This window comes from Hakea prostrata, chromosome 7 (assembly GCF_041222555.1).
Source record: "Hakea prostrata isolate BN-2017 chromosome 7, UWA_Hpros_2, whole genome shotgun sequence".
NCBI lineage: Eukaryota > Viridiplantae > Streptophyta > Magnoliopsida > Proteales > Proteaceae > Hakea > Hakea prostrata.
Genome location: NC_142606.1, coordinates 7,205,315 through 7,230,530, shown reverse-complemented (window position 1 = coordinate 7,230,530; position 25,216 = coordinate 7,205,315). Strand labels below are relative to the sequence as shown.

At 38.2% G+C, this 25,216-nt stretch overlaps 1 protein-coding gene across 1 annotated transcript in view; it reads left to right on the top strand.

The window, feature by feature from the left end:
• The window catches only part of LOC149009354 (P-loop containing nucleoside triphosphate hydrolases superfamily protein), a 43,727-nt gene that overhangs the window by 8,380 nt on the left and 10,131 nt on the right, over positions 1–25,216 (top strand). Inside the window, exons 8-19 of the mRNA XM_089160749.1 lie at positions 593–671; positions 1,965–2,032; positions 2,907–2,969; positions 3,170–3,274; positions 7,414–7,518; positions 7,668–7,775; positions 7,859–8,014; positions 9,276–9,458; positions 9,679–9,849; positions 15,918–16,154; positions 19,373–19,513; positions 19,606–19,731. Coding sequence (XP_089016875.1) covers positions 593–671; positions 1,965–2,032; positions 2,907–2,969; positions 3,170–3,274; positions 7,414–7,518; positions 7,668–7,775; positions 7,859–8,014; positions 9,276–9,458; positions 9,679–9,849; positions 15,918–16,154; positions 19,373–19,513; positions 19,606–19,731 — 1,542 coding nt within the window. The remainder of the gene's footprint in view (positions 1–592; positions 672–1,964; positions 2,033–2,906; positions 2,970–3,169; positions 3,275–7,413; positions 7,519–7,667; positions 7,776–7,858; positions 8,015–9,275; positions 9,459–9,678; positions 9,850–15,917; positions 16,155–19,372; positions 19,514–19,605; positions 19,732–25,216) is intronic.

Below are 25,216 nucleotides of genomic sequence, written 5' to 3'. Positions count from 1 at the left end.
CTTAATTTTTGCATCTTTGAATTCTCTAGAAATAGAAACAGGTTCTGACATGTATTGATCAATAACCAGCTCAACTTATCTCAATTGAGACTATTCCTAACTAGATGGAGTCTACTATTCAATTTCTGTTCATGTAATCAATGTAATTAGAATCCCATAATCATGGCATGTAAGAAGAACATCAGAAGTAGCTATCAGTCTATTCTGGGGGTGGTGAGGCCTAAAATGCCAAAAAAGGAAGCTAGGGTCTAGAGTAGGAAATGACTTTCAACTCATTTACTGGTAGAACTGTAAAAGATATAACATGATGGTTTATTGTAATCGTAAACATGTCTCGGTTTGGCAGTTCGTTATAGATACCATTGGTAGTCTATTGAGCAACTCTCGTCTACTCTCCCCTGAGTAACCTTCTGGAGAATCATGTTTGACTTTGAATTTTCCTGTGTATGTATGGAACTCATTCGTTGACTCCTATCCACCCTTTTCATTTTGCCACATGGAGCTATTAGCATTCCTTCTTTTTTTTTTCCCCTCCTGAATATATTATTTTCCTTCTTGTTATTTGAATGTGTCTAGTGTTTTTGGTTGGCAGGGAACCTATGTTGAGGGAATTAAAGAGGAGGTTGTTCTGTCACCCGCTCATGCCCTTTCTTTGATAGCATCTGGGGAAGGTACATAATTTTGATTCTGCTAATGCAATTATGGAACATCGCATACTATCCATTGGAAGATATCTTTTTCTTACTCAGAAAGACTCCCTCATCATTAATTTGTTAAGACAGTTGTATTTCTGCTTCATTACTCGAGCATGGGCATGCTGAGCGAGTCTACTTTTAAAGGGCCAAAACATGTCCTGAGAGTAAAAAAACTGGAGGATAAATCTTCTTCCATCCCTTATCTGGGTTGGGTATTTGGGTAGTGTAAGGTGCAGCTGTAGGTGCTTGTGCTGTGATTGGTGATGGTGGTAGTGTTTTGAGAAGTAAGGTGGCATTGCTGGGGTTGTGGAGATTTGGGTAATTGAGTGTCATATGTATTTTGTCATTTCCTCTTTTTCCGCCTTGGCTTCTTGTTTCCTCCTTTAACTTTTTCCTTTTGTTGAATATTTTCACAAACTTCAAAGTAATGAACCTTTTAAGTGAAGAAATTGTAGTTTCTTGAGTCTTACTGTTCAAACTTCGAAGTGTAAAGTTTTTTTTTTTTTTTTCTTTCTTGTTTTGGGGGTGTGTGTGTGTGTTGGTGCTTCTGCCCAATTGCCTTTCTGTTGCCAGCTTGGCAAATCTTGCACTATAAATCTGAATTGATGAGGCCATACATTATTGAGCTAACAGTATGCTTATCTGTATCTTCTTTTGTACGGGTTTCTTCAGCCTGCTTGGTTATACAGGCTGGGGATGCTTATCTCTGGCTGTTTATAATCAGACAGGTTTCAGAAGCTTTCTCTTGGTCTAATCTGGTTCAATTAGTACGTGGGCTTTTATTGATTTTGTCCTGCTTGCCAGATTGTTAGATGTGCCGGGCTTTTTGCATGGTCCTTGATCCTAAGGGCTGGCAAACTCTGCAGCCCAAATGCCTTTCAATGGTCGGCTTGACACGTCTTGCACTATAATCCTGGACTGATGAGGCCATACATTATTAAGCTAATATTATGCTTATCTGTATCCTCTTTTGTACGGGTTTCTTCGACCTGCTTGGTTTTGCAGGCTCAGGATGCTTGTCTCTGTCCGTTTCTAATCAGACAGGTTTGAGCCAGGAATACTGTTTGAAAGTTGAAACACCTGATATCAACCTACTTGGACACACCTAACGGAGACCTGTTTGCTTTCTTTCTTTATGTATTATCTTGATAATTGATGCTTCTTCTACCATTTCTTTCACTTCTCAGTTTCCCTTCCTTAAACTTTATGCTGTTATTTGTTGTTTTTGCATTTTAACTCTTATTGACATTTTCTTTAATGTTGTTGCAGAGCACAGACACGTGGGGTCTAATAATTTTAATTTACTTAGCAGTCGGAGCCATACTATTTTCACCTTGGTAACTGTCCTGATTTCCCTGTGATTTGGGTTCGAAATATTTCCTTGTGTATCAATGCTTGATTATGATGGGGCCTTGATTTCTTATATCCATATTAACTGGTTCTGTATTTCCTTACAAGTTCGTATGGATTTCATATGTGTCTTCTGAATGTCACAATGTTGATTAAGAATTGTCACAATGATATCAAAGAGCCGAAGCAAAGGTTTTGCCTGCAACTCTGTGTCAATTATTTCAATTGATTACATGAAGCAATCCAGTAGAAACTTCGATGATCATCACCATAATTGCTTCATGAAAAGCTTGATTGATCCTCTATGATGTCCTATCATGTCCCTCTACGTAAAAAGCATTATCACCTCCAAAGACCATGTTGACTTTTATCCTGTTAGAACAACTGGATATCTGATGCAGCATCAACAGGCAAATGGGCTGTTGATTTGGTTATAATCTACTTTTAGGTGAATGTTTATTTTTGGCTTCTGCTGGAAAAGGATCTTTCTTCTTAGTTCAAATGTGAGTCATTTCTTGTCATTATTTCCCCATTTGGGCCTGAAATTTCCCGGCTCCAATGCCATCCCGATGCCTGATGACACCCAATTCCAGATGAATGGAATTTCCTGATGTACACTGGATCTTGGATGAGTCCATACTGTTGGGTGTTTAATTCGACAAATTGGACTTACCAAATGTGGACTGTATTATAGTATGCCTTTGTTTATTCAATGCTGACAAAAAGACACTAGACTACATTCTCTAGTTAATTATCTGTTCCTATAGTATTCCATATGTTCTATTTTAATTAAGTTCGATTCCTGTTTATTGGTTTTTTCTGACAGTTTTATATTACAAATATATATATTTTTTGTATTAGACTATTGAAGGCAGCTCACGTACTGACAATCAAGGGGAAGAGGATGTGACCTTGTCCCAATTGGTAAATCTCTCTTATATCAGTCAATTAATCTTCTGTATTTTTTTTTTATTGTTTCTTTATCTAATTGCTATTTTTAGTTTTGCATATGGCTGTCTAAAATATTGTAAACATGTTATGAAGTTATGGTAGATGATAGTATGATACCCTCAAGCTAAATTTTTCTTATTTGAATTTCTGTTTAACTCATATTTCCTTTGCAGAACTTGATTGATCTGGCAGGCTCTGAAAGTTCTAAAACTGAAACAAGTGGTTTACGAAGAAAAGAAGGTTCATACATTAACAAAAGCTTACTTACTCTGGGGACTGTAAGATATTGCTCCTTCTGTTTCTTGGCATTCAGTTCTCTGCTTTTCACGGGCAATTTGCCTTTGGAATAATCTATTGATAAGGAAATTTGTTTAATTGTTATACATTCATTGAATTCACATCCATGTGAACATCCTCCTTCCCAACCCACACCCCCCAACCTGCCTTCCCTCCTAAAGAGGAAATAAAAGAACACCAACTTTGGTACTCTTGGCCACGAGTAATTCTGTTTCGTTTGTCATGAGATTCATTCCATTGTCTTCTGTATTCTATTCTTTGAGATTCTTTGTTACATGTAAAAGAAAGAAGCATTCTTTTTCACCAATGTTCTCTAAGTTAATATTTTTATTTCTTACAATTTGTCTATCGTTAGCTTGATTAAGGTACAAAATTACAAATACAGCCACATAACTGCAACAGAAAAAACTCAGCTATATACCAGTACATGGGACCAGCTACATGGATCCTTTCAAAACAAAGGGAAGTGATGAATAAAACTCAAAAAATGAGTTGAGCGACAACTGAATCCCCCTTTTATTTAAAATAATAAAAACTTTATTTAACAGGAAGGGTAATTTGATCAAACTAAATCTTATTTTAACATTTTCTTATCTTAAGTCAATAGCATGGGTGTTTTTTTTAGCTTTTTGAAACCAAGGAACAACTTTCGGTCGAAGCCTGAATTTCGACCCAAGAAAAGGCCTAAACTTTCAGGTTTCAACTGAAATTTCAGTCAAAATATGACTTTTTCTTGAGGTTTCAAACTTTAGTTTCAAGCCTTATATGGTCTCAAAATGATCTAGACTCTGGACTCCTACGTATTTCAAGCATAATAAACATAACCGACCTACTAGTTTATAAAAAAAAAAAAAAAAAAAAAAAAAAAAAAAAAAAAAAACCCCATTGAAAAGTTAACATTCAAGTATATAGTACTATATGAGAACAATTGAGAATATTACAAACTACAGGCCTGTGTTAAAACCCTAATAATATTTCCCAAATTCATACAAGAATGCAAGAAATAACAAGATACCGGTCTATGGTGCGCACCCCCACACCTCCGGGTGTCCCACAACTCTCTAAACTTCCATTCCTCTCCTCCTTGTCCCCCTTTTTGCATTCGTTCCTCATATTAATTAATCTCCCATTCGATGACTCTTTAGTCGATTGACTCTTCTCTATTTAGTAACTGTATGGCTCTTCTTTGCTCGTTTCCTTCCCGTTTGGTTTGTTTCCTTGTGGTGTGCTCGTGATCTGGGCCTTCTCTCCCCTGTTCTTGTCCTCGGGTGATCTTCTCTTCTGCGGGTTTTGGGTGGGCTTGCCCGGGGTTTCTTTGGGGGTCTGGGCCGTCTTTGTGTTGGGTTTGTTTGGGCCTTGTTTGAGACCTCGTTGGCCCTCTCTTTGGCTCTGGGGATTGGTCCCGCGCCGGTTTGGGTGCCGCCACCCCCTTCTCCTCGTCTTCTTCCTTTGCGTGTTTCGGCCGCCGCTTGCCGTCGATTGTCCTTTCTATGTTCTTCACTTTCGCATCTCGTTTTATGCGTTTGCTCCTCCACTCGTCCGGTGGTATCTTCCTCATCCTATCTTCATCTTTTGCTCCTGTTTGGTGATGCTTGATTTCCGTGCGGCGGTGCTTCATCCTTCATTCGTTTCTACCTGGTTGTTGTCTATCTCCAATCGTGTCGGTTGTCTCCTGTCGCTCTCACCCTCGGGCTTCTTTGAATCCCATCCGTGCCGTCCATTCTTGTGATAGATCCGGTCGTGCCTCTCCTTCAGTGTTGGATCGCCACCCCCCCGCTCTTTCCGTCGGTTCTCCCGAGGAGACCTCTAAAATCCATCTCAACTCCTCCTTCACCGGAACGGTGTGCCATCCCTCCCGGGTCGTGTGCTCGTCCTTGTTAACCCTATATTTTCCCATTCATACAGAATGCGAATACGATCCTGGTTTCTATGGTGCGTCCCCCCCCTCCGGTGGTGTCCCCACTCTCTACTTCCTTCCTCTCTACTCACTTGTCCCCCTATTTATGCATTCGTTCCTCATATTAATTCGAATCATCCCATTCGATGGACTCTTTAGTAACTGTGTTTGACTCTTCATCTAATCTTGTACCGAATACTGGACTCTTCAATTTGCCATCGTTTCCTTCCTAGAATTTGGTTTGCTTTCCTTGTCGGTGTAGCTCGTGTCTGGGCCTTCGCCTCTCATCTAAGTTGATTTGAGGCATAAACAAAACAAAAATAAAAAAATGGAGAACTTTATTAACTCACCTTGTTTGATTCTCAAAAACCCAACATGGAGGAGCAAGAGTTGAGTCGGAATGGAAAGTAGTTGTTAAAATCAGCTCAAATGAGGTAGAAACCAAAAGAAATCAGAGAAAAAGTGTGAAGGGGTCGAAACTTGGTGTGGCGGAACTAACTGAGGATGTAACATTTCGGTCAAGTACTGAAATATCATATCGTTTCGAACAAAATTTCGTTCCGTTTCGGTCGAAACATATGACTTTCTCAAAATATTTGAAATTTCGTCTCATTTTCAAAAATGCAGCAATTTTGACTGTTTCAGTCAAAATTTATACCATGTTTGAAACCTTTGGAATTGCCTTTGCAATTTTCCAAAATTGAGGCACGCTTTTTGTATTTTGATAAATGTCAGGAGATGCAAGTGAAAATTACCAAAAAATTAGAAAAGGAAAAAAAGAGGATCCATGCACAACAGAATAAATGCAGTGCTGGCTGCCAACCAGCGCCTGCTTTAAGTGGATAGGTATATAGTAAACAAGAATGTACAAAAGGTACTTATTGCGTGAAAAGACACATGGTTTCAAAGTCATCTATTCATACAGGTAAGATATTGGGGATAGTAAAACAGCCAAGGTTGTCAAGGCGACCAAAGCGATTGGGCCTCTGTCTAGGTGATTAGGCGACAAAGTGGCGCCTAGGTGGCAATAAGACAACCAAAGCGGTTGGGTCAAAATTTTTCAATACAACTACGTTTAAACTACTTTTTGATACAACTATTTCTATAATAAGCTAAACAAACATTCAATAATTACATTCATCAAAAAAAGAAAGCATTCAAGAATCATAATTATGAAAATTTATCTAAAACAAGAACACAAACATTAGTTCATCTCATCAAGCATCATAAAAATGACTATGTACTAATAGGGCCAACACGATAAATTAATAGATCTCATTATTTCGATTTTCAAGTCATTGTCCATTTAATGATTTATTGATTCTTGATGTTGAGTATGGCTTATGCTTCACATTCTATTGCTGACGGGAACAGGGTCCTATGGCACTTTTGGACCTTGGAAGTTCCTTGGCAATTTGGGCCTCAATTTCGAAATGACTAAGCTATTAAATTTATATACGGTTTTGTTGAATAAATTTTGATTAAAAAAAAAATTAAGAAAATAATATTATGTACAAAATGTCAAAAAAGTGGCTGGTTTAGTATCTAGGTGGTAATAAGGCGCACAAGTGGTAGTGTCTAAGAGAAAAAAGCGACAAAAAAAGCACATCAATCAAGTGGTTCAAGGTGGTTGAAAAACCGCCTTGCCACCTAGGTGAACGCTTTGACAACACTAATAACAGCACACAGAAGTAAACACAACAGTGCTTAAAAGTAGACAATAATGAAGGTAAAGTAAAGCATAGGTTCAAACCTCAAACTAAAGTCAAGTTTGCACAATTATATTCTACATAAAACGATAGCATAATAATATTGAGATGAACATAGTAGCTCACTTGGAAGTGGAAACTACATATTATTTACAGGATTCTGCTGCTACGGGTAATCATGTTTGGTATCTCCTCACCTACTATTACCACTACCAACATAGTTCCTCTTCATAATGGCTGTTATAATGCTATGGTAAGTTCTGATTCTGACAGATCTTGACCTTGGTTTTAGAGTTAATGACAATAACGAAATAATTTTGACTTCTCAGTAGCACTAGCTTCCAATTTATATACAGTAGCTACACTGTCATCATTATGTGTTGTTTGTGTATGGCAGGTTTTTTTACTGTTCAAAGAGACTTAATTGGCTATAAACCTGCTTGGTGATTAGATAGCATTTGAGCCATTTTTCTAGCATAAAATGTAGTGATCAAATGAAACGACCTCCTTTCAGGTTATTTCCAAACTAACAGATGGCAAAGCTACACATGTTCCTTATCGAGATTCAAAACTCACACGTTTACTGCAATCTTCTCTTAGTGGTCATGGACAAATTTCTGTGAGTTCCTTGTCATCATTTTTTTCTTCGTAAGATCATTTCTTTATTTGCCATGGGCAAGTGGAAGCTTGGGAGCAGATTGGTGTCAGCAATGTAGTATTGTCACTTTTCTTTGGCTGAATCTTTCTTCTGTGAACTCTCATCTGCAGCTTATCTGTACAGTGACTCCTGCATCTAGCAGTAGTGAAGAGACTCATAATACACTAAAGTTTGCGCATCGGAGCAAGCGTGTTGAAATTAAAGCTTCTCAGAATAAGGTAGATTTTCTTTAGTTTGTGGCATATGTGAATTTCGACATTGACCACTGAATGAATTAATTCTCCTACACTGCACTTTTTAGATCTTGGATGAGAAATCTATCATAAAAAAGTATCAGAGGGAAATTTCCAACCTGAAAGAAGAGCTTCAGCAATTAAAGCGTGGCATGATGGAGAAACCATATCTCATCGCATCTAGTGAGACCAGCCAAGATGATCTTGTTAATTTGAAACTTCAGGTTTGTGCTAATAAAGATTCAGGATGTGATGTTTTCCTGCACTTATTACTGAGTTTTGAGTTTTTGGTTTCCTGATTTTGTCATCTAAAGCTACTTTTAATTGTTATTATGCTTCATATTATCTGATCTTGTGACATACAAGAGGAACCAAATTTGAAATCCCTTTTAGATTAGCGAAAAATTATTCTGTTGGATAGAATAGCCAAAACTAGCACAGTTTGAAATTACCTCCTCCTATAAGTGCAGGTCCCCTGCTCAAAAAAGACAAATGAGTAAACTCAACTGATAGCAAAATTTCCTTGTAATTGTATAAGAGAAAGAACAAGCCTTCAAAATCCCTAAATTTCTTACTAGTCCAGGGATTGTATCTGGTTGTAGCCTCTGCAGAAGCTGGAGGTTTTGGTGAATGCTTTCATATATGTTATAGCTAGGTTATAATATCGAACTGTTCACATTCTGGCAGTTTAATGTGCTTACAAGTATAGTGAGGTTGGCAGATCAAACACTTTTAATGAAAATTTGTACTTAGGCAGGGATTTTAAGCCAGACATCCTGGTACAAGAATGATCTTTTGGGAGAAAATAAACTCAACTTGTTAAGTCATGATTCTGCTACATTTGGCATCACAATGTGCAAGTTTTGTTCTAATTGTTCTGTGGCATCCTGAAAAAGAGGTTTGGTTTTCAGTGTTTTGGTTTATACTCAGATTTTCATTTTCTTTTATTAATGAAGAACTCGGTCATCGAATCTTACTTGGCTTTCCTTTTTGTTACTCTAATCAGCTGGAAATATAATGATGTTTTAATAATTTCTTCTGTATGTTGACTTTGAATTATATGTTGGTTATGCTTTTGCAACGCAACTACGGTATGAACTTATATATTTTGGAGCATTAGTCATATTCAAGCTTAAGCTTTATATTATATTATCACTTGATTGCTTGCTTATTTTCATGTGCACTTCTTGTTTGACAACCTTGATTGTTTCACTGGTCCCTCTTAGGATAATTTCTGGATCTAGTTTTTTCAGTAATTGTGTGGCATTTTATGCTTTTTAGTTGGCTTGGATGGTCTGTACCAAATGTCCTTAGATAATCTGGTTATTTTTATTCTATTTACTTCTCAGAAATTAAATCTTCCTGACACTATGATATTTGCAGGTTTGAGACCTCAGTTCAATTGTTTCGCGTAGTGCACTTCAACAATGATTTATCTGTGTCTTGATTACTATATTTTAAAAATTCATTCTTTTGGTTTTGCAGCTGGAAGCTGGTCAAGTTAAATTGCAGTCAAGATTGGAAGAGGAGGAACAGGCTAAGGCTGCTTTGATGGGAAGAATTCAACGATTGACAAAGCTAATCTTGGTTTCCACAAAGAATTCAATATCATCAGGTGTTCCTGAAAAGGCTGGTCATAGACGAAGACACTCATTTGCAGAAGATGAGGTGCTTAATTATCTGAATTCTGAAACTATATGAAATGATTTCTTTCTGTATAAGATCCATAATCTTTTAAGAAGTTCACTTATGAGTATCATATTTCCTATCTTTTTCAAACCAAATTGCATTCCCTTCCCCCCCCCCCCCCCCCCCCAAAAAAAAAAAAAAAAAAAGAGGAAAAAGAAGAACTGTTTTTATAATCTACTAAGGTGCATTATTGATGCAGCTAGCATATTTGCCAGATAGAAAACGAGAATACATGCTGGATGATGACACTGTTAGTCTCGATTCAGAATTTTCTGCAGAAGGAAGATGTGATTTCAATAATTTAGAGGAGTTGGCTAAAGAAGATAGAAAAATAAGAAGGCGTGGAATGCTTGGCTGGTTTAAACTGAGGGTAATTTTTTTATCTGCATTCAACTAGCTTTCCCACCTTTTGGGGCATTTTTCTTGTCAATGAAATTTATTAGCATTCCCCCACATTTCTCTCTCTTCTTCTTTGTCTCCATGTATAATCTATTTATCTCTCAGTAGAATTTTTAAGCATGTTCAATTTCTTGATGCGCTTCAAAGGTGTCCATAGCCAAATGTCTTGGTAAATACACAAGCTGGTTTTTGAAATTAAAGAAAATTTGGTGGCATGAGCTTGTATTTAAGTAAAATCTACAAATTCTGTTGGATTGGATTAAATGCTCTTGAATTGGCAGAGATGTATTTGAAGGATAAGTTTACTTTTTTCATAATTGATTTAACAGCATCTGTAGCGCATTGAAGACTAAAGTCAAAGCTGAGCACATTTATTTTCTTTACTTGATTTCATTAGCATTTTTTGGACTTTTTTTAGGGAGATAATTACTATTGCTTCCCTGTAATTTGGTTTTATTATTACTTTATCCTGTGTACTTTTTAAAAGTACTAATTCAACCTTTAACTTTGTCTACGATTACTAATGCCCCCTACCGTTAAGCTCCATTGGTTTACTAATGATGTGGCATCTCTATATTTTTTTTTCAAAAAATCCAAAATAACCTTTGAGTTTTCTCTTTACTTATTTACCCTTTTGTCAAGTTACAATACTACCCTCAATTAACTATGAGAAAAAAATTAGCCATAAATCCGTTTTCTTCTCTAAAAATAAATAGTTGATCAAAGGAAAGGAATAATTGAATAAAACTCAAAATAAAGACTGAAGATGAGGTAAATAAATCCAATTTCTTCTTTGGAAAGAAATAGTTGAATAAAGCAAAGAAGTGATTGAATAAAACTTAAAATAGAAACTAAAGACGAAGGAAATAAATCCCTTTTCTTCTCTAAAAAGAAACAGTCAAATAAAGGAAAGAAGTGATTGAGTAAAACTCAAAATAGAAACTAAAGAGGAGGGAAATAAATCCCTTTTCTTCTCTAAAAAGAAACGGTTGAATAAAGGAAAGAAGTGATTGAGTAAAACTCAAAATAGAAATTGAAGATGAGGGAAATAAATCCTATTTCTTCTCTAAAAAGAAACGGTTGAATAAAGGAAAGAAGTGATTGATAAAAACTCAACATAGAAACTAAAGATGAGGGGAATAAATCCCTTTTCTTATATTGCTTAAACAGATAGTTGCACAATTTGGTTTGGGTTTCAAAATCATAGACCACAGAATTGCTGAAATTAACATTGAAAAAGTGGAAAGATTACTTTTGAAAAGCATAGTAGGTAAAGGGGAAGAAAAAACATGATGCGGTTCCTTCGATGATGATGAATACTTAATTTATTTATTTTTTGGTAAAGAAGATGAATACTTAATTTAGTTAACTAATTTTTTTCTTCTACGGGGAAGTTTTATAGAGAAATTTATAGAAGAATATTTTAAACATTGGAATCAATTAAAAGAATTGAATGACAAAAGTGTTATCAGGAAAGGAAAAAAAATCAAAAGAAGGTAGAAAGAAGAAGGAAAAAAACCCCTTGCTTCAAGGATTTGAGGTATCTGTCAGTGTAAAAGTGTTTGTGGTTGCGATTTATCATTGTCAAATTTACTGTTGCTGGGTCACTTAACAGAAGCTAGCGTGGCTATTAAGAAGAAGAAGGCACATTGAATGATAAGAACTTTTTGGGAGAAGATTTGAGGTTTTGTAGGGACTAGGGACTAAGGAGCAAGGATTTGAGGTTTTGTAGGAAATAACGTACATGGCCTTGATTCATCGTCGTCAATGGATGGGGAGAGAGAGAACGAAGTATGAATGGAGTGGCTTTTTTTTTTTGAAGGTCAAAATGAATGGAGTTTGAAAATAAGGGTAAAATTGGTATTTACTCTAGTTTTTATAAATAAGGTTAGTATGGTCTTTGATTTTTTAGTTTTAATGAAGGGCAAAATAGACATTACATCCAAACTTAACAGCTACTTAACACCATTATAAGGGGGGGGGCAATAATAATTTTGTAAAGAACGAGGTTTGATTAGCAATAAAACCAAAGTATAGCAGAGCAACAATAATTTTCCCTTTTTTTTATTTGGTGTAAGTTTAATTTGTTGGTATTAGAAAGATTTAGTTCTAGTATCCCTTTAATTTGTTAGGTTTTGGATGGCTTAAGTAGTATCTTTTACAATGTGAAAAATACATAGAAAAAATTAAAGACTAAAATTGCTAAACTTTAATTGGTCCCTCATAGCAAAGTCTGTTTAATGCCAAATTTAGGAGGTACTTATTGGTCCTAATGATAAAAAAGAAAAGGAGGGATAAAAAAGGTGGCTAAAGATGTCCTAGGTGAATCAAAAGCAAAGCTCCATTCTTATAGAGAGACATGATGGTGAGATAGTGAGGTTCAAGCAGCCATTAAGAATAAGAAAGCTAGTCTTAAGACATGGCAAATGACTAAGGATGTTGATGATCTTCAAAGGTATAGGTTGGCCATAAATGAAGCTAAGAAAATTGCAGGAAAAGCAAGGGAGAAGAAGTATAAAGAGCTATATAATAAGTTGGGCAATAAGGAAGGGAAAAAAATCTATTTATAAGATAGCTAAAATAAAGGATAGGAAGAGTAGAGATCTTGACCATCTTAGATGTTTTAAAAGTTGAGATGGTAAAGTACTAATTAGTGATGAGAAATTTATTTCTCTAGCCTACTAAATGAGCACACTTCAAGTATTTGTGTGTCGAATGATAACACCAAGGCACCAAGTTTCGAACATATGTACAGAGAATTTCGATGTTTGAAATAAAAGAAACACTAAGGAGGATGAAACTAGGCAAGACACAAGGCGCTGATGATATCCCAATAAAAGTATAGAAGAGCTTAAGAACCCACAGGCTAGCTTGGTTGACTAAGCTATTTAATAAGAATATGAGCTCAAGGAAAATGCCACATGAATGGAAGAGAAGCATTGTTGTTCCAATTTACAAAAATAAAGGAGATATTCAAAGTTGTAATAACTATAGAGGTATTAAACTGATGAGCCATACTATGAAATTATGGGAGAGAGTAATTGAAATCCGTTTAAGTCACTTAGGGGTTGTATGGCAATGATTCTGTGCCAATTTTCCCAATTCAGCACAGAATGAACTTTTTATGTTTCTGTGCCGAATTGGGCAAATTGGGCACAAAATCAGTACCCAAATCTTGTATGGTTGGGCACAGATGGGCACATTTCTGTAGCAAAATGAACACATAATCTTGTAGAGAGAGGGCTTCGGCTTTGGTTGTAGAGACACAGCGAGAGTGAAGGCCGCAGAGTGCAGAGAGGCGAATCTTCGCTCGCTTAGGGCTTGAGAGAGACGAGAGAGATGACAAAGACGAGTGAGTCAAGAGAGTCGAGATAAACGCAATGTTTTAGGGCTTTTGAAAATAAGATGGGAAAATGACATTGATACCCCAATTCACCGTCATCTTCCCTCTTGTGCCCACATTTTCTACTAGAAGTGCTTCTGTGCCCAAGAAGCACATAAATTGTGTGCCAAACACCCGGTTCAACACCAACACAGTATTTTTAAACCGGTTTAATATACATGATTTTTGCGAATTCTGTGCCAAATTGGGCAAATTGCACAGAATTAGTGTGCCATAATCATTACCATACAATCCCTTAACCTTAATTACAGAGAACCGATTTTGGTTTATGCCAGAAAGATCTACGATAGAGGCTATTTACCTAATTAGAAGACTTATGAAAAAGGTATATAGACTAGAGAGTGCAGGAAATACCTTCATATGATATTCATTGACCTAAAAAAAGTGTATGATAGAGTTTCTAGAGCATTAATTTGGCAATACTAAAGAAAAGAAGGGTTGCAAGTAAATATGTGGACATAGTTAAGGATATATATGATGGTTCAGTGACAAGTGTAAGAACAGTGAGGGACAAAGTAATGAATTCCCAATTACAGTTGGATTACATCAAGGATCAATTGTATGCCCATATCTATATGCAATTATGAATGGACGAATTAATCAAAGACATTCAAGACGAGGTTCCTTGGTGTATGTTTTTTGCTGATGACATTGTGTTGATAGATGAGACTCGAGTAAGGATTAATACCAAATTAGAATCAGAGAGCACCTTTGGAATCAAGAGGCTTTAAACTAAGTAGAACAAAAACAAAATATCTAGTTTGTAACATTAGTCATGATCGGGAAGAAAATGAGGTGGTGAAACTTGACGATAAGAGGATTCCGCAGAGTGATTGTTTTAAGTACCTTGGTTCAATTATAATAATAGAGGTGATATAGAGGATAATGTTTCCCAAAGAATCAAAATAGGGTGGATGAAGTGGAGAAGTGCGTTTGGGGTCTTGTGTGATTGATGTTTTCCGTTGAAGCTTAAAAGAAATTCTATAGGACCGTTGTTCGACCAGCTATGATGTACAATGCAGAGTGTTGGGTTGTTAAAAGAATCATGTAGATAAATTCAGTGTAGTAGAAATGAGGATGCTATGATGGATGAGTGGCAAACTAGGAAGGATAAGATAAGGAATGATCATAAGAGTTAGTCTGGGAGTTGCTCCCATTAGTGATAGGCTATGAGAAAGTCGTTTGAGGTGGCACGGCCACGTTTAACACAGGCATAAAAATGCCCCATGTACGGAGAAGTGATATAATCCAAATTGAAGGAACTAGGAAAGCTAAGGGCAGACCTAAGATAACCTTAAGAGCAGTGGTGAGAAAGGATATGCATGGCTTAGGCTTTGTATTTAGCATGGCCTCAAACAAAACTTATTAGAGGGCAAGAATCCATGTAGCCGACCCCATTTAGTTGGGAAAAGGCGTGTTGTTGTTGTTTGTTGTAGTTGGTCCTAATGGTTAGACGGTCTTGGGACCAGTAAAGTATCAAGAACTAAGGTTGAGAAGGTGTTGAGAGGTTGAGGCTTATGAAGATGGAAGAAGGAGAGGAGAGAAGAAAAGGGAAGCAATAAAAGAGTTCAATTCAATGGGCAAGAGTGACTCTCGCCTATATTCATTACTTGAAATACTGGGGAAATTACATCGACCTCCCTAGGGAGGTTAAAGCGAAGAAATAGAAACCAGAAATTACGGCTGTTACAGATAAACACAAGGCTAAAGTACCCCTATTACATAGGCTCCACCAAAAATTTGGTTTACTTTTGGATCAAAATGAGCGAGCTCAAGTTCAGCTTGGGTGCAATTTTGTACAAAATTTATCAATTCATAGACCAGCCCCATGTCTCTTGCAGCTATGCCCACTCTACTTGGTAGAAACCGACAAACATAAACTAGGAGTGTCACAACTTTCCCCATAAGAATCTCCTAAACGCATGCACCAATTGATGGGATGAAGGACTCTCTTGCATGACTGACCATCTAGGTATTCTAGGAATTGCTCATGACACATTGGGAACTTCCTAACTGTATAACACCTTGAATATTTTACAGGTGTAGAATGAAGTCAAGTTGTTTTTTTTCCTTCTTCCCCTGAACAAGTTAAATTAAAATAGAAAGAAAAGTTGCATCCCCACTAGGAAATTGGTTCGTAGTCTTCCAATGCTACAATAAACACTCTCCTATAACATCGTGGAAGGTCCAAAGCACAGTCACTGCTTTACATCCCCTTGTTTAACCAAGATACCCTGACTGCAGTAGTCATTGTGGGTCTCTATTATGACAAGGAGCTAACTGAGATGGTAATTGTATGATATCTGCTGTAGTTCTGATATGTTTCACAGTGTGGGAAAGTACCCATGGCCCATTCTCTTGTTCCTTATCCACCTGCTTGATTCTAGAGAAGTCTCTTTGTTTGGGAATTTGGTTTCTTTTGTATTCTTTGAGTTTAACCATTTGACATCATATTTTGGTAATTAGTTTATCCCCCTTACATTGTTTCTAATAAATCATGCTTATCAAGCCTCATTTCCTTCCATCTCCCAACTGTTGTGTCTTACTTATTGGGTTTGTTCAGTCTGTGTCAGAGTTGATATGTCATCCATAACTGATCGAGACTCTTGAATACTTAACTTGTACTTTTTGTGCAGAAGCCTGAGCACCTTAGTGGATTATCACCTAGAGCTGGTAGTGAGACCTCTGCCAGTGGATCACCTGCGTCTCCACAACCATTGCAACAAAAGTTTCCACAAAATGACTTGAAGGGAGGGAGGCGAAAGTCAGTGAGTAGAAGGGGTGATGAACATCTAATTGTTGACCCATTTCCAGAAAAAACCCAAGCAGGTGAACTGTTTAGTGCAACTGCCAGAGGGTGTCTACTGCCACCGGTGAGTGTAAACAACTCATTGCTAGTTTACTTTTTCTCCTCTTAATTTACCTGGTAGTCTGGTACTGATAAATAAGAATAGGGAAGACCAATATGCCTCATTTTCTATTCTGTTTGCTTTTGAGAATATCTGCTAGAGTGTTTCCAGATTCCTGTATTTTGATCTTCCATACAATTTCTCATACATTCGTCCATGGATTTCCTTTTTCTTTTTTTTGGGGGGTGGGGGGGGGGGGGTTTGGGGGTTGTTGCATTCTGGTCACTGAATATATTTGGAAACACAAACTAATCTAGTTCTGGAAATATATTGTCAAATACTCCACTACTTCCTACATGAATAAGGAAGAATAATAAATCGACACCATTAAGAAGCATCATATAGAAAAACTCATTATAGCAGAGACGAGGATGTATAAGTGGCAGCACCAGAAAGGAGAAAGGTAAGAAATGATCATATTAGAGCTGGTCTAGGAGTATCTCTTGTCAATAATAAGCTATGAGAAAGTTGATTGAGGTGGCATGGCCACATTTTATGGAGGCCTTTAAATGACCCTCTATAGAGAAGTTATTTAATCCATATTGAAGGAATTAGAAGAGTTTGGGGCAGACCAAAGATAACCTTAGGAGAAAAGATGAGAAAGGATATGTATAGCTTATACCTTGTATCTAGTATGACCTCAAGTAAAGCTGATTGGAAGGCAAGGGTCCATGTAGCTGAACTTGTTGTAATAAATCTACACTATTAGAGCTTTGAACCTTTCCATTAAATTCTTTTGTGTTGGTTTTATTTTTACAAAGTGTTGGACATGAATTATAAACTCCCAATCAGTTACCCTTTGCAGGTTCTTGAAATTTTCTTAACAATCTTGATGTAACCCAGGTTCTAGGGTTTGGAGAGTTGATATTAATCCCAAAAATTTGGGTTCACTTAGGATCCTCTTTTTATGAACCAGCTAACAAACAATTAATTTTTGGGAGATTTTCTTGGTTATGGGAACCCTCAAAGGATGGAAATTGAGTAGAATAGGATTAGAAAAATTAGGGATTTCACTACCCAAAAGATACCCAAGGTGGGGTGGGATAGGGAAATGAATGTTTCAATCAAGTAAGATGGGAATCATGGGATAGATTTTTGGAAGGATTAGGGTTTTAACAATTTAGGAAAAGTTATGGTAAGGGTTTTGGGATTGAAGTTGGGAAAGTTCAGGTTTACAAAAGCCAAGATGGGTTGTAGAAAGGGTTTTAGGGTTTTGGGAGAGACTTGGGGTGGCTTGTGGTTAGGATTGGGGTAGGTTTAGGCTTTCTTGAATCAATTTTGCTTGATCTTGACTTCTTGATTCTCTTTCTTTTCTCTTTTTCTTTTCGTGGCTTCTTAAGCTCCTGTAAGATCAAGAAAGGGGCAAGAAGAGGGAAAGAGGAGGGGAATGGGCTGGGGAAGGCCTACTGGTGGGAGAGAAGAAGGGGGAGGGGAGAGATGCTGCTGCCGCAAGGGAAAGAAAGGGGTGGGGATGATTTGCGCAAGGGTAGGAAAGGGAATGGCAGTGGCGGACAGGCTGGGGTTCACTTACTTGGGGGAGTGGACTGGTTCACTCTAGCTGCTGTAGGGAAGAAATCTAAGCTGTCACAGGATCTTGGAGTTGGAGAAGAAGGAAGAGAAATTTGGAAAACTCAACACTCAGTTGTGGGAATCCTCCTTGGAACCCACAATTCCAATTCTCCTTCAATGCTTGCAATTTTGTTAATCCAGTCTGGATTTCAATGGTGGGTATGGGGCCTTTAAATGACCTCTCACATAGAAGGAATGACAGTTGGAGCCAAACTAATTAGCTAATTTGGACTCTTAACTAATTAACAAACTTGTACTCTAGTTTGGGAATCCCTTTACAACTAAAGTACTCAACAACTAACTCTTAACTTGGATAACTAAATACAATATCCAGTTACTCCTGGACAGAACCTTTGGGGGGGGGGGGGGCCCCGGCAAAATAAAGTCAGTAGCAATTATCCAGAAGGAATTTTAACAGACACAATTACTAGATATATGAGCCGTTGCTGAAATGGTTTCTAACACTTCCGGTTTTCTGATTTTGACTCATCTTCCATGAGTATCAAAGCATACTGACTTAGTGACTTTGTGTTTTTTACCAACTAAGCATTTTGGGATGGTCAGTAACTGACTGGGCTATGAGTAGACAATTGTTGTTGTGGTGCAGCTAGTTGATTGTGTTGCTATTTTATCTTGTCAACCAAATTATTTGCATTGGATAAATATCCTGTATATTCTTAAAGGGAAGTGGTTCTCTGTGTGGGAACACCAATAGCCCTGTGTTTATCTCTCTCTACCCCAAAACAAGAGGCAAAGGTCTTTTCACAAGGTGGAGGAGAGAGAGAGGGAGAAACATGGAAGCGCTGGCTTAGGCCATTTCCTGGACTGGATTCTTTTGTCCATTGTTTGGTTGTTTTGGTGTCACATGTTTGTAACATTACTTAAGATAGTAAATTAATTTATACTCTTATGGTGTCATATGTACATGTCAGTGAAATAAAATAAGTTTTATTGAAGCTATGGCATTGTGAGATACTGAATTGAGGTGAACAATTTGTGATTTTCTCCACCTGACTTTGGCTAGCAATACTTTTGTTAGTTTACATTCTTTTTGTGCCCCCCCCCCCCCCGCTCAAAAAAAAAAAAAAAGCACAGGCCCCCCCTCCTTTGTGGTAGGGACATTTTATGTTTTATCATTGGTATCTGTATGTGACAGCCCAATTTTTTACCAAAGAACAAGCTTCACAAATATTTTTGGTGTCCATTTGTTGTTCCCTTGGCATTCACTGACTGACCCACCACCTTCGATGTTGACTAGTTGCTTTCAAAACCTTTTTCTTCCTCATTGAAAGATATGACACTGATGGTGCCTGTTGTTCAGGGGTAAGTATTATCCCAATGGTTCTCTTGTGACAGTTTCATAGTAGATTGGTTGGCACTGAATGACTACCCCGAGTGCATATTTTTGTTTGGTCATTTTGTTTCTTCATGGCATCAATGTACACGGTGTCTCTGTCATTTGCATTTGTATTTGCGATTAAATCAGCTTTCTTAGCGTTTGCAAATCAGGTTATATGATAATTTGAAACTTGTATAAAGTAGATCATTACTTATCCATGTTCGTCTACCAATTCATATATGGTACCCTGATACATTGAGTGGCATTTTCACAGACTGGGTGCACTATAACAGACCAAATGGATCTACTCCGCGAGCAGGTAAAAATGTTGGCTGGAGAGGTTGCCTTTTGCACAAGTTCTTTGAAGAGACTCTCAGAGCAGGCAGCCAGCAACCCTGAAGATTTGAATCTTCAGGTGCTACAGCTATCTAGTTGAATTTTTTGGCTAAAGGGACCATGTGACAAGTTTGAGAATTTGATATTTATTGATTATCTTATTGCTTCCAGGAACATATGCTTAAGCTGAAGGATGAAATCAGTGAAAAGAAACTTCAAATGCGCATACTTGAACAGAGGATGATCAGTTCAATCGAAGCAACTCCTAATGCGTTAAATAGTGTTGAAATGTCCCAGGTGACTGTCTTCTATTGAGTATACAGCCCCAACTGCTTTGTTCTAAAGAATTGCAAAGTAGTGCTATATTCCATAAAAAATACAGAGCTAACAACATGGATGACAATAATTGCATGGATTGGTCCCTTTGAGCCAAATTTTAGTCTCTGCAAGCCTTGCATCCTGTTATATCTATACCAAGTATGTTGTTAATCAGGCACCATGCAGATCTGGTCCATATTTATTCTGTGGCTTCTTAATATTGACGTCATTGAATTTAAAATTAAAACCCAGGCCAGGCATCAGACCGTTCTGGCAAAAATGTCAGCGGTTCAGCAGCCCTAATGATTTTTGAGTTTTTTTTTTTTTTTTTGGGTGAAGATTTTTGAGTTTTGAATATATAAAAAGCATGATCTTGTATATTGTTTTAGTTTTGGATGGTGGGTCTTTTGTCTTTGTGATGAAATACAGCTGTATTTACTGGATTTGCATCTCTTAATTGGAAAATCATTATGTAACCAAAATTGGTGCAAAAGCCGTGACCTTACCTTTTCCCAACATAGAATCAATAAAAGTAGATCTCTGTCTTTTCACATGTGAACTCAAAAACCAAGCAAGATAATGACAACTTTTGATGATGACATAATGTTAAGTCACTTTTATATTATTTTTGAAACCCTGCCTTAAGTAGGCAACAAAAGAAAGTTAGGAGCATGGACCTAAATTTAGTTCTCACAGCTGACTGGGAAGTTGAAGGGGGAGTTAAATTGTAATGTTCTTATCTAAATACCTTTTTTAACTCAATTGTCCTCACTGAAACTTGCCCTGAAACCAGGATAGGAACTTATTTATGCCAAAAGTCCTTTAAGTAAATATTTTTATTTCATTTACTTATGTTCAAGAATAAGAAAATCCCTTGATTACAATAAAAGTAGTTGAGGAAATACTTATCGCTCACCTGCTACATGACCAAATGCCAACCTTCCCTTCTTAGCTTGTGAATGATTAATACCTTCCTTGCTTTTCATAAAAAATACTCATTTCGTGAACAAAAAACTGTTAGATGATGACGTCATTGTTAACATTTTCATCTAAACCCCAAAATGCCTCATCCCTAACCTTTTTTTTTTGGATGAATAAATAATAATATTAAAGAAAAACAAACAAGAGAACAAGGTCCTTTAGCAGAAGACCGGAAAGAGAAACTAAGACCTCAGGAGACAACAATAAGCCTGTTCCTTGGGGTATCATCAACAGGGGGGGTGGGGAATAGCTACTAGTCTCGAAAAACATCAAAATAGATGGCATTCCAAATCTTGTCTATAGAGCGAGATTTGGAAGTCCATCTTCGAAGATTGCGTTCCCACCAAAGGTAGTTGATCGTGTCGCTAACCAATAAATAATAAAATCCTATACTAATCTAGCTAGTAGAAAGTATAGGGTCGAACTATGGGGAACTAAAAGGCTAAGTTTCTAAGATTGAATTCAACAAAACTAAATTTAAATTATATCTGTTAATTAATGCAAAAACTTTAACTATGAATACGTGAAGATCTTTGGGATTTCAAATCCCCAATGATTTTCACTAACCAATATAACTCTACACTTCAAAGCAAATTAGGGATGGTCTTCCTAAGTATGCCCTATCTTCGCAAGACTATTGTCCTTCGCCAAAGCTTGGCACGCTTATAGTTTGCTGAGCTAAAGAACATCTTTGGCCAGACTCAAACACAATCAACTATAAGATATAGAACAATCAAATTAATGAAATAAGCATGGTTCATCTACATCCCAAAGAAAAGGAACTAGCTACTCATTATAACAAAGTTCATAAAACAAGTTGAAATTTAGAAAGAGAGAGAGATGTGGTATTCTTCTTGAGCAATGAGAGAGATGAGAGCCAAGATCCGTGTTCACCATCTTCCCTTCTTCTCTATGGCTGACTTCTCTTTTATGTTTCCCACACACAATAAATTCCTTCTCTTTATTGGTCAATTCGACCTTTATTCGTCCGGATTTTGGAAAAACTCAAAACTAGAAAGTTAGAGATCTTTTCGTTATCTTTCCATGCTCCATAGCATCTTGAATCACCAAAATCCGAGTTTATACGAGAGAAATATGTCCAAAATACTCATGGTGGGTTTGTTTACCAAATTTTCAGATCTTATTACCAATTTTGTTCCTTGGACCTCCACTTGTTTCCAATTTGGCTAAGATTCATGCTCTCCTTGCATAAATTAAGTTGGATCTTAGCATTCATAATTTCTTGGGCAGCAAGATTGAATCCCATGATGTAAAATCCTCCAATATCTAATATATTTGCCAACTTTGCTCCACATTATCTCTAATAACCAAAATCACCTTATTTTTGAAAAATACACAAAAATAATCAATTAGCTCTCTTTTAATTAACTAAGTATGGGAAATTAAATCAAATAAATAATGATAAATGCATGCTTATCAGTGGTGGACCAAGGCACAGAACACTAACTTACCAATCCTATCGCAGATGGAAGAACTTGAAAAAGTTTCTCAAAATCCAGGACCAATCTCGACCAAACCCGAATGAATGCCTCGAACAGGGGCTATATGGAGGTAAAGGCTTCTCCCTAGATGGATCTATAGAAAGGGCAAGAAAAGAATAGGTGCTCAAGGTTTTCCACACCGGACTAGCAATGGATGCAGTTTGGGTTAACAGGGATATGGCGGCCAGAAAGGAAAGATTGGGTGGGGAGGGCAAGGTTTAGAGCTCTCCAAGGGGTAAGGGAGTGGTGGGGAATGTAGCCTTTGAACCAAACCAATGGGGGCCAGGGGTTTGGGGTTGTGGGATTTGAGGAGGTTCCAAGCCGATGAGGTGGTGAAGGATTTGGTGGGGGAGGGGAGCTAGATGGGAAGGTCACAAGAGGAGTTAGAGAGAGGGGGGAGAGATTCCCAAACCTAAGATAGAATGGGCAAGGGTGAAGGGATCCATGAACCATAAGAGATGAAGGCCGACAAGGGGGTGGATTTGGGAATGTGGGTATCATAGATAGTGCGGGGACCAAAATGGTTATAAAGAATGCCTATCGGATGCCACGGGTCTAACCAAAAGGAGGTGGAGGAGCTAGTAGAGATGGAGATAGAGATGGCACGGGGACGGAGTGATAGGATTTTCCTCCAGACTCAGGAATGGTTGGCAGGCATAGGAACAGTCCAGAAGGAATCTGATCGGAGAAGGGAATAATAGACCCACCTAACCCAAATAGAGTCACGCTTTGAGGCAATCTTCCAGATAAGTTTGAGAAGGCAGACCAAGTTAACATAAGAGATCTGGCGGATTCCCAAGCCACCCTCGGAGGTAGGGCGACATATGGAAGACCAACTAACGGGTGGATGAAGCGTGAGGCTTCCTGCCCTTTCCAAAGGAAGGCACAAAATAAGGATTCCATCACCTGGATGGTGGATTTGGGAAGGAGAAGATTCTGCATCAATAGAGATAGGTGGAGAATAGAGTGGATGAGAACGACTCGATCGGCAAAAGATAGAAGCTTACCCTTCCAAAGCTGCAATTTCTTACGAATATTGTCAAGCATTGGGAGGCAATGGTGACGAGTGAGCCGATTGGGAATGAGTGGGAGACCTAGATAAACCAATGGGAAGAAGCTGAGCGAGAAACCCGAGAGCTGAAGGAGAGAGGCCCGAAGCCGATTAGGGATACCGGAGAGGAAGATGGTATATTTATCTAGATTGACCCGAAGACTAGAGAGAGATTCAAATTGCGAAAGAGTCGAGATGATAGAGGAGATGGAGAGGTGGTCCGCTTTAGAGAAGATCATAAGATTGTCAGCAAAAGTAAGATGGGTGAGGTTAAGGGATTTGCCCTTGGGGATGGGGGAAATGAGGAGCTGGTCAGTTTTGGATTAAAGGATACGGGAGACTGGGAGAGGACTTCCAAGGCAAAAGAGAAGAGATAAGGGGAAAGGGGACAACCTTGATGGATGCCAACACGGGAGGGGAAGAAACCCGCCGGAGATCCATTGGCGATGACGAAGAAACGGGGGGTGGAGATACAGATATCGATCCAGTGGATGAAAGGGAGAGGGAAACCCATGCAATGGAGGACCTCACTGATGAAATCCCATTGCATGGAGTCTAAGGCTTTGTGAAGATCAGCCTTAAGGAGAGCAGTCGGGGAGTGGGAAGATCTATCAAAGCCGCAGACAATCTCCTCGCAAAGGAGAATGTTATCCACAATGCTACGACTCGAGATAAAAGCCGATTGATTCGAACTCACAAGAGAAGGGAGAGCCACTTTAAGCCTATTCACAAGGATTTTAGAGATGAATTTGTGATCATTACAGAGGGAGATAATACAGAAGTCAAAGAGGGAAGAGGCTCCTTGCTTCTTGGGGATGAGACAGAGGAATGCGTGATTAATGGAAGAGAGCTGGGAGGGGTTAAAGAAGAAGCTGCAGATGGCATGAATAAGATTATTTTTAATGAAATCCCAAGAGGCAAGGAAGAAACCCATACTAAAGCCATCAGGCTCTGGGGCCTTATTGGCCTTGTGGGAGCGAATGACAATAAGGATTTCTTCCGTGGAAGGGATATAGCGCTAAGAGAGGAGATAAAAGAAGGATCAATGACTTTATTAATGAGGTTGGGGGGAATGGGGATGCGGGGAGAAAGGGAGGGGGGAGAGAGAAGATTGGAAAAGAAGGAGATGATCTCAACCTTGATGCTAGCTGGATCGGAAATGTATGTACCATTGTTGGTGATGAGGGATGGGATGGAGTTGAAATTATTTCGGGCTTTGAGAGAACGGTGGAAATAGGCTGAATTGGAATCTTTGAGGTCAAGCCATTTGATTCTGGCTTTCTGACGGAGGAAACTTTCTTCAACTGTGAGGAGGAAAGAGAGCTCAGAGGAAAAGGCTTTCTTATTCTCAGCTAGGGTGGGGTTGGCAGGGTCATTTTGGAGAAGGGATTGAATGATATGAAGGTTAGATCTACAGGAGGTGACCCTAGAGGTAATGTTGCCGCAGGAGGAGGAGTTCCAAGATTTAAGGGCTTCCTTAGTGTTGCGAAGCTTGCAGGCAAAGGCTATAAGAGGGAGAGACTGGCAGTGGACCGGCTTGGATTGGCTTCTTTAACGGTGGGAATAAAAGAAGGGTCAATAGTCCACATATCAAAGAATTTGAACAGCTTAGGGCCAAAGGAGGTGGGATGCAAAAACTGGATGAAGCAAGGAGAGTGATCAGAAAGATTGGAGTTAGAGAAAGAAGAATGGGAGAAGGGGAAGGAGGAAAGCCAAGAAGGATTCGCTAGGAACCGATCCAACTTTGAGATAATTCTGGCCGGACCAGAGCGATGATTATGCCAGGAAAGGGGATGTCCCGACCAACGAAGGTCGGTAATTCCCAAGTCATCAATGCAGGCTTTGAAGTCGTCCATTGCTTCAAGATTCAGAGAGGAGCCCCTGACACGCTCATGGGAGAATCTAATGATGTTAAAATCCCCACCAATAC